The 9,277-nt window shown below is 44.1% G+C and overlaps 1 protein-coding gene across 1 annotated transcript; it reads right to left on the reverse strand.

Moving 5' to 3' along the window:
• Nucleotides 1-7,240: 7,240 nt before the first annotated feature.
• LOC131648696 (uncharacterized) lies at nucleotides 7,241-8,512 on the reverse strand. The gene has a single exon (XM_058918434.1). The coding sequence runs from the start codon at nucleotides 8,510-8,512 to the stop codon at nucleotides 7,241-7,243; it is 1,272 nt and encodes a 423-aa protein (XP_058774417.1).
• Between the last annotated feature and the right edge of the window lie 765 nt (nucleotides 8,513-9,277).

Raw genomic sequence — 9,277 nt, forward strand, 5'->3', positions numbered from 1 at the left:
ATGAAGCGAGTAACGACTTGCTTGGTTACGTTCTTGTAAGAAGCAGCTTCAACCCATTTGGTGAAGTAGTCGATAGCAACAAGAATAAATCTGTGCCCATTTGAAGCTTGTGGCTCAATTCGTCCAATCATGTCTATGCCCCACATAGCAAAGGGCCAAGGCGATGTCAGGACATTCAGAGGAGTCGGAGGAACATGAATTCTGTCAGCATACACTTGGCATTTGTGACACTTCTTCACGTATACATAACAATCACTTTCAATCGTCATCCAATAATATCCTGCTCGCAAGATTTTTTTGGCCATAGAATGCCCACTGGAATGAGTTCCAAAAGATCCTTCATGAATTTCCCGCATGATCAATTCTGCTTCGTGTCTATCCACGCATCTGAGCAAAACTGAATCATAGTTTCTTTTGTACAGGACTCTTGCTTCTCAACGTACCTCTTGAATCATAGTTTCTTTTGTACAGGACTCTTGAATCATAGTTTCTTCGAAGTGTTCGCTTATCACCAATCGTAGCATCTTCGGGATACTCTTGCTTCTCAACGTACCTCTTGATGTCGTAATACCATGGCTTTTCATCGTACACATCTTCAGTAGTGAGACAATGAGCGGGGAATGCATGGGCAGGCTCTTTGTAACGGAGGATCGTTATGTCTGGCACTTCCTTAGGGGAGCTAACTCTGAACATAGCCGCCAGAGTAGCCAAAGCATCTGCCAATTGATTTTCTTCTCGGGGGATGTGATTGAAAGTGATCTCCTCGAAAGCGGGCAACAACTCCAAGATATAGTCCCTATAAGGAACTAAATTGGGGTGTCGTGTTTCCCAATCACCTCTTACTTGATGTATAACCAAGGCGGAATCCCCATAAACCTCAAGGATCTTGATTCTCATATCAATGGCTGCTTCGAGACCCATTATGCAAGCTTCGTATTCTGCGACATTGTTTGTGCAATCAAAGCATATTCTAGCTGTGAAAGGGATGTGAGTTTGACGAGGAGAAGTCAAAACTGCCCCAATACCATGGCCCATAGCATTTGATGCACCATCGAACGTGAGAGTCCATCGCTCTCCTGGTTCGGGTCCTTCCTTATCATCCAGTTTCATGATATCTTCATCAGGAAAGTCAAACTTCATTGACTGATACTCTTCTAATGGCTGATGAGCAAGATGATCTGCAAGGACACTTCCTTTGATGGCCTTCTGTGTGACATACTGGATATCATATTCTGATAAAAGCATTTGCCACCGGGCTAGTCTTCCTGTAAGGGCCGGTTTTTCAAAGATGTACTTTATCGGGTCCATTTTGGAGATCAATAGAGTGGTGTGAGTCAACATATACTGCCTCAGCCGGCGATCAGCCCATACCAAAGCACAGCAAGTTTTCTCGAGTAGTGAGTAACGGGATTCACAATCGGTAAACTTTTTGCTTAGGTAATAAATGGCGCACTCTTTTCGACCAGACTCGTCATGTTGGCCCAGCACACACCCCATAGATCCTTCAAGCACAGTTAAGTACATAAGGAGCGGCCTTCCGGGAACCGGAGGCATGAGAATTGGTGGCTCTTGGAGATACTGCTTGATCTTTTCGAAGGCTTCCTGACAATGATCATCCCAACGAATATCTTGATTCTTGCGCAACAACTTAAAGATGGGTTCACAAGTGTCAGTGAGATGAGAAATGAACCTGGCTATGTAATTCAGTCTCCCAAGGAACCCTCGAACTTCTTTTTCATTCTTCGGTGCTGGCATGTTCTGTATTGCTCTTACTTTATCAGGGTCGACCTCAATCCCTCGTTGGCTCACAATGAATCCAAGTAACTTTCCAGATCGCACTCCAAAAGTGCACTTGTTTGGATTAAGCCTTAACTTGAATTTACGCAAACGAGCAAACAGTTTCTCAAGATATACCAAGTGTTCCTCCTCAGTTTGGGATTTTGCAATCATATCATCGACGTACACCTCAATCTCTTTATGGATCATGTCATGGAAAAGAGTCACCATTGCTCGTTAATATGTTGCACCAGCATTCTTAAGACCAAAAGGCATCACCTTATAGCAATATGTACCCCACGGAGTGGTAAAAGTAGTCTTAGTCATATCTTCAGGAGCCATCTTTATTTGATTATAGCCAGAAAAACCATCCATGAAGGAGAACACCGAATACTGAGCAGTGTTGTCGACTAACACATCAATATGAGGCAGGGGAAAATCATCCTTCGGACTTGCCCTATTCAAATCTCGGTAGTCAACACACATGCGTACCTTTCCGTCCTTCTTAGGAACAGGTACTATGTTTGCAATCCAAGGAGGATACTCACACACAGATAAGAAACCAGCCTTCAACTGTTTTTCGACTTCCTCCTTGATTTTCAAAGCCATATCAGGTCGAGTTCTTCGTGGTTTCTGCTTTACAGGCGGACATTCTGGTTTGAGCGGTAACCTGTGCATAACTATATCCGTGTCTAAACCAGGCATGTCTTCATATGACCAGGCGAAGATATCAACATACTCTCGAAGCAACTCAATCAACCTTCTCTTTACATCACTTTGCAAAGCGGCCCCTATCTTGACTTCTCTCTTTGCTTCTTCTGTGCCGAGGTTGATGATTTCTATGGCTTCTTGATGTGGCTGAATAGATTTCTCCTCTTGTCTCAAAAGTCTTGCCAATTCCTCAGGGACTTCACAATCTTCCCCATTATCCTCATCAGCTTGGTCAATTGGATTCTCAAGGATATTAAGACGCGGAACTGTAACATTATCATTTTTGATGGAATTCGAGCCGGATCTGCACGATGGATGATTTATGCCTTAGAATGCAACACATAAAGAAGGAAAAAAAAGAAAAAAACTTTGCCATTTTTGAAAAAAAGTTTTTTTTAAAGTAAAGACGAAAATGAAAGAAATGGAACAGTAATTGCATGCAAAGATATGGTTTTCATTCAATATTAAACAAAATGAAACAACATGGGGGCCCTTCTTTATACAAGCGGTCAAAATGCTTAGGGCGAAGCATATGACTTATCGAAACAAGAAAATTACATCTCCATAAAAGTGACTCTGGGGATGTCCAAGATGGTCCAATTGTTGAGCTCCTGTCCAAGCGCAGCATGGCAAACGAATCTGGAGAGATCTTCTTCATCATCATCATCCACGGCGAGAACTTGACTTCCAGAACTGGTGCTTGCACTGACGAACACTTGAGAAATGGGGGGAATCACCTTCTTTCCAGGAATTATGCTGAGCTGAGTAGAAGAGGATGGTTGATACCCAAGGCCATACTTGTCTCGCTTCTCATGAACATCAATCAGCTTGCCCCAGGCACTATGGGGAGTACCAGCTTCTAAGAAGGCCTTAGCATCATTTAGAGACGAGAGGGGTGCTCCAAGTTCCTTCTTATTCTCAACCACGGGGAGTTTATCAACCGACACAATCTCTAATGCCTGAAAAGGCGTCTCTTGTATCTCTCCCTCCACTTCAACATAACGGTATGACGCCAGATTATTGACAATCAAATCCTCTTCACCAGTGATCACAACAATCTTGTCATTCACAACAAATTTCAAACACTGATGAAGGGTAGATGTCACAGCCCCAGCAGCATGGATCCAAGGACGACCCAAGAGGCAGGTGTATGAAGGACTTATATCCATGACATAGAAGGCAATATAGAACATGTGAGGGCCAATCAAAACAGGCAGATCAATTTCCCCTTCTACGGACCTTCTAGAGCCGTCAAACGCTCTGACACTCATAGTGCATGGTCTCATCATAATCCCATCCATACTCAGCTTAAACAAAGTGGTCTTGGGCATCACATTAAGAGAAGAACCTGTATCAATCAGAACTCGAGACAACACAGCATCCAGACACTTGACTGAGATATGCAACGCTTTGTTGTGTGCTCTACCCTCAGGTGGAAGCTCGTCATCAGAAAAACCCAAACAATTACCAGCAGCAATGTTGGTCACAACCCCTTCAAACTGAGGCACGGTAATTTCTTGAGTTACGTGAGCGGAAGCCAGAACTTTCATCAGAGCATCACGATGAGCTTCAGAATGCACCAAGAGAGACAAGATAGAGATCTTGGCTTGGGTCTGATCAAGTTGGTCAATCACTTTGTAATCACTCTTCTTAATGATCTTCAAGAGTTGCTCGGCATCTTGTGCATTACGTGTTACAGGAGGATCAACAGCAACTTGCTTTCCTTTTGCTTGTGCACTAGCCTCTTTATTGGTCTCTTTAGGAGGCGGAGGAGGGGCAGCAAAGATCCGACCACTACGGGTAATACCACTAGTGCCAGTAATATTTGTGATACTCGAAGTACCCACTGGAGGACAGTCAAACTTCTTCCCTCGAATATACACGGCATTATAACTCCAAGGAACAGCTTTAGAATTATTCACAGGAGAGGGAACAAGAGGCGAGGTTGAAGGAGTCGAAGGAACACTTGGAACCTGAATAACCATCGGAATTCTCGGAGCCTGAATGACCAAAGGAGTACTCGGAGCATGAATGACCAAAGGGGTGCTTTGATTCTTCGACACCTCAACAGGATAGTAAGGTATCTCTAGAGTAGCCACATCTTCGACAGGAATGACCCTTTCCACTCTAAGAACACCTTCATCCATTAGTTTCTGGATTTCCTCTTTCAACCTAGTGCATTCCTCAGGGTTAGAAGAACATTGCAAACAGTAGTCATGTAGTTCACACAAAACCTTTTGTTGCATAAGATACTCTCTGACAACTGCTAGCGGCATCCTAACCTCATTAACATCATTTACCAGGATCTGATCATCACATAACTCAATAGCATTGGTCGTACCAGTATGAGGAGGCATAGGATTATTCTGCACATTGGGACCAGTGGGGGCGAATGAGATAAGCTTGTCGTCAAGGAGATCCTGAACCTTCAATTTGAATGCCCTACACTTTTCAATAGTATGGCCTGGAGCCCCTGAATGAAATTCACATCGAGCATTAACATCATAACCAGGAGGGAGAGGACTAGGCGGAGGCCCAAGCTCACGGAGTTGTACCAATTGGCCAGCAAGCAACTGAGGGAGGAGTTGGGCATATGACATCGGAACCGGATCAATACGCCTATCTTGGAATCTTGTTCTTTGTGGGCCCCTTTGACCTTGAGGTCTAGGGTTCTGTTGACGATTCTGAGGAGCAGCAGCTTGTTGTTGTGGTACGAAAGGCTGTTGGGGTGCCATCCATGGTTGTGGGAGAGCGGCAGCATATGCCTGAGGGACATATGGACCAGGAACAGCATAAGGCATCGGATAATAAGGAGGTGGAACAACAGAATATGCAGGAGCTCGGCTTTGGTCAACAGAGGCAGTGCTAGTCTCACCTTCCTTCTTCTTCACAAACCCAGAATACGGCTTCTTACCATTACCACTTGAGGTGCTAGGACTAGTGACACCTTGAATGGTACCAGCTTTGACACAGTTCTCAACCCTCTCACCAATGATGACCACATCCGAAAAGGAAGGAGAAGTATTACTAACCATGTGCTGAAGATACGGCCCCTTCAGAGTTCCCATAAACAGATCAATCAACTCACGGTCCAGGAGAGGAGGTTGGACACGAGCAGCAAGCTCACGCCACCTCTGGGCGTATTCCTTAAAGGACTCTTCAGATTTCTGTGACATATTTTGCAGCTGTGCACGGCTGGGAGCCATAGCAGTATTGTAGTGGTATTGTTTCAAGAAGGCATCAACAAGTTCTCCCCAAGTACTAACATTAGACCTATCGAGCTTCATATACCACTCTAACGGGGCTCCAGTGAGACTATCCTGGAAGAAGTGCATAAGCAGAGGTTCGTTCTCAGCGTGAGCGGCCATCTTACGACAGTAGGAACGAATGTGAGTCTCTGGACAAGTAACTCCCTTGTACTTATCAAAATCTGGCACCTTGAACTTCAGGGGAATAACAATCCCAGGTACCAAGCACATAGCAGCGGTGTCGAAACTCGAAGTTTTAGCAACCTCGACGGCCTTAAGGCGTTCTTCGAGAGCTTGGTACATCTTAGCAGTCTCAGTTAACTCAGCAGTAAGATCATGTTCAAGGTCAATAACCTCGTGGTGGTCATCCACTACCTTCGGTATCCCCTCAGCAGGAATCTCCTTAGTTTTCACCCCTCCATCAGCAGAATTGGTAGGAGTATCTTTGATCAGCCCCACAACGCTCTTTCTGAGCTCTTCTTGCCCTTGGACAACGACATGAAGAGTCTCCATAAGTTGGGTCATTCTTTCCCCCATAACATCCATATCCCTACGGAGGGCGGCTTGATTCTGTTCAAATTGTTCCATGATTCTCTCGTTACTCCTGGTGCGGTAAGGATGTAAGAAAGTCAGCTTCGTCGTCGGGAAAGAAATCTGTGTGAGAGGGACCCCAATTAGTTTCTTGTACAATAACCTGAAAATGCAATGTGACAATGTGAATGCATGAGTGCATGGGTGCATGTGTGCATGTTATATTATTTTCAAGAATTTTTGGCTTTGTCTCGAACCAACACTACAAGATAATGAGAAATAACGAAGCGCAACCAAGATAAACAACCATAATCCATTAATTCCACAACCACGTTTGAAGTACAAAATATTCTGCTCTCATGAGCCAACAATACAGAAAATGGAAATAAGAACCCCATCCAACAAGACTGGTGGTGATTCTATAACAAAAACCAATACTAAGCAGGATCTCCCATGTCCAAATGACGAAGTGGACTATCTCCAATGTTCTTATAGCTCCAAGCCTTCATTTCTTCAAACAACTTTTTGGTCTCAGCATGGGTTGGTCTTTTAACAACTTCTTGAATCAATAGGTCTTTTCTGAAATGCATGGTCTCCAAGTAACAGCTTCTCAATTCCCAACCTCTGGCTTCCTCTTGAGCTTGAGTATCATTTTGGCCCTTTTCCTCCACTCGACTCTTCAACTTGCGAATCTCTTCATAACACCCCTCAATCCTCGCCTGACGTTCCAGAAGGAGCTTGTCTGCTTTCTTTCGACGGGCTTTCTCTGATTTGGCTATATCAGTCTGGATTTGGAGCCTCTTTGTCAATTCCGCCAACTGATCCTCATAATGCTCTTTGATCTTCCTCTCTTGAATCTTAGTGGACTTGGGATCGGCAACTACTCTCGGCCTCTTCTGAGAAGTACTTCCCTTGGCGTACAACTCTTCAAGCTCTATTTCTCTCATTTTCAACTTATGAAGGGCAGAAAGCTTCTATTGCCTATCAGTATTCATCTTAACTTGCATCGTCTCCATTTGTTCAGTCAATTTCCGATTCTGCTCAACAGTCTGATTATAACGAGGCATGGAGACAATGTTGGGTTGTGCGCCAACAGGAGGGTACAAAGGATCCTTAATAGGGAAAGGCATCCCTTGGGTATTAGCCACAGTTTCGACCCACTTAGTATAGTCTTCATAAGTCGCACAGTCCCTTTGACCAAAATGCTTCTTGTCTCTCCAACAAATACTCTTCCAGGCTTGTACAGCTTCTGCCATCTGCCCATTGTCGGTGACCACATGATAGAAAATGTTCTCAGCTATTTCAGATTGCTCAGGAGGATTGACGAAAGCATATCCATAAGTTCTCCTAGCCAAGACGGGATTATAATTGATCCCACCTCTAACACCCATGAGGGGCACATTGTTGAACTTCCCACAACTCATGATAACCTCCTTGTCTTCCAAAGATTTGTTATACCATACAATGTCTTTGGCTCTAAGTCCCATAATCCTTTCAGCCCATTTAGAGGCGTGCCTACTATCAACGAAAGCTCCACGTTCAGGCAAATGTGATCTGAACCAACGGTATAGCAAAGGAGCAAAACATCTGACCAAACCCTTCTTTTGACGATTCTTTTGATGAACTGAATGATAAACATCCCCCAAAAGTGTAGGAACAGGATTCTGCAGAATGAACAAATGGATTGCACTCATATCAACCAAATCAGGCACGTTCGGGAACATTAGGATACCATAGATACTTAGAGCCAGGATAGCCCTAAGAGTGTCCCATTCTTTCGCTTCAGCAGCATCACACCCTCTTTTGACCAGGAACTCCATATGAAAACCCTGAGATCTTCCTCTCTCGGAAAGATTTGCATCAACAACTGACTTGCTCAAATAAAGAGCCTTGGAGATTTCAATAGAAGTGGGAGCCTCCATGGTGCTATAGTACGGAACTTCTCCCTTCTTGATCGGAACACCAAGGAAAAGAGAATATTCTTCCAATGTGGGAACCAGAAGGGAGTCAGGGAACGTGAAGCAACGGAGAGAAGGGTTGTAGAACTGAAGCAAGGTATGAACTCCTTCTTGCTCGTATTTGGTGAACGGCATCTTGAGAAGACTCAGAATATACCCATACTTTTCACGGAACCTGGTTGTTTCATCCGGCGTGATCTTCTTAACCAAACAGTCGAGAGAATCCAGATTCGGATTTAGAAATGTGTAGGAGATGTTGCGACTACCAGTCTTCAATGGAGGAGCCATGAGTTGGTCGGAGACAAAGCCAAATGTTCCTGAAAATAAATAAACATGCATGTTAAATGATATGGCGGAATGCATTTCATCAGGAGAATCCTAAAGTCCATTCGTAATTGCATATTTTCTTTTCTTTTCTTTTTGTGAAGTAAAATATTCTCTTTTTCTTTTCATTTTCTTTTTCTTTTCTTCTTATTTTTTGAAGTGGACTTTAGAATTCTCCTCAAATGAAGTGAGGTGGACGCAATAACATGATGTGTCATGGTGCAATGTGGTGAGAGACTGAGTGCCTCTCGCAATTCTGAATGTCTGAGTAACACTGGGTATGACAAGTTCAAAGTTTCGGCTTCAGATTGCAATGTGAAAATCCGGGTATGATGAAGGCTAGTATCCTGTCCCTCCCCAAACTCACGGGTATGAATTCTAGACACGGACAGGTGGTCCCTAATGGTCACCAGGGTCTACAGTTCCCATGGGGTACAAAGTGTTTGAGGCAACAAGCGTGCCAGACACAGTGTTCCATGAAAGAACCTCGCCCAGTTGTGGTACCCCATATTGAACTCATCCATAGCAAGCGCTACGGTAGTCAACATGAGCATCCACGCTAATCCTATGTGTCACTTGGCCTGGGTAGTGGGCCTTTTACCTCACACAAACCCCCCACCTGCAAAACAGAACAGAAGACCCCAAGGAACACAAAATATAATCCATATGTATAATGTGCGAACAGAAATAAACATGATATGCAAGCAAAGAATAAGCATGCAAACATAT

The sequence above is a fragment of the Vicia villosa genome, linkage group LG1, assembly GCF_029867415.1.
Source record: "Vicia villosa cultivar HV-30 ecotype Madison, WI linkage group LG1, Vvil1.0, whole genome shotgun sequence".
NCBI classification, from domain to species: Eukaryota; Viridiplantae; Streptophyta; class Magnoliopsida; order Fabales; family Fabaceae; genus Vicia; species Vicia villosa.

Coding starts and splice junctions, on each gene's coding strand:
- LOC131648696 (XM_058918434.1), bottom strand. CDS start 8,512: ATGGCTCCTCCATTGAAGACTGGTAGTCGCAACATCTCCTACACATTT.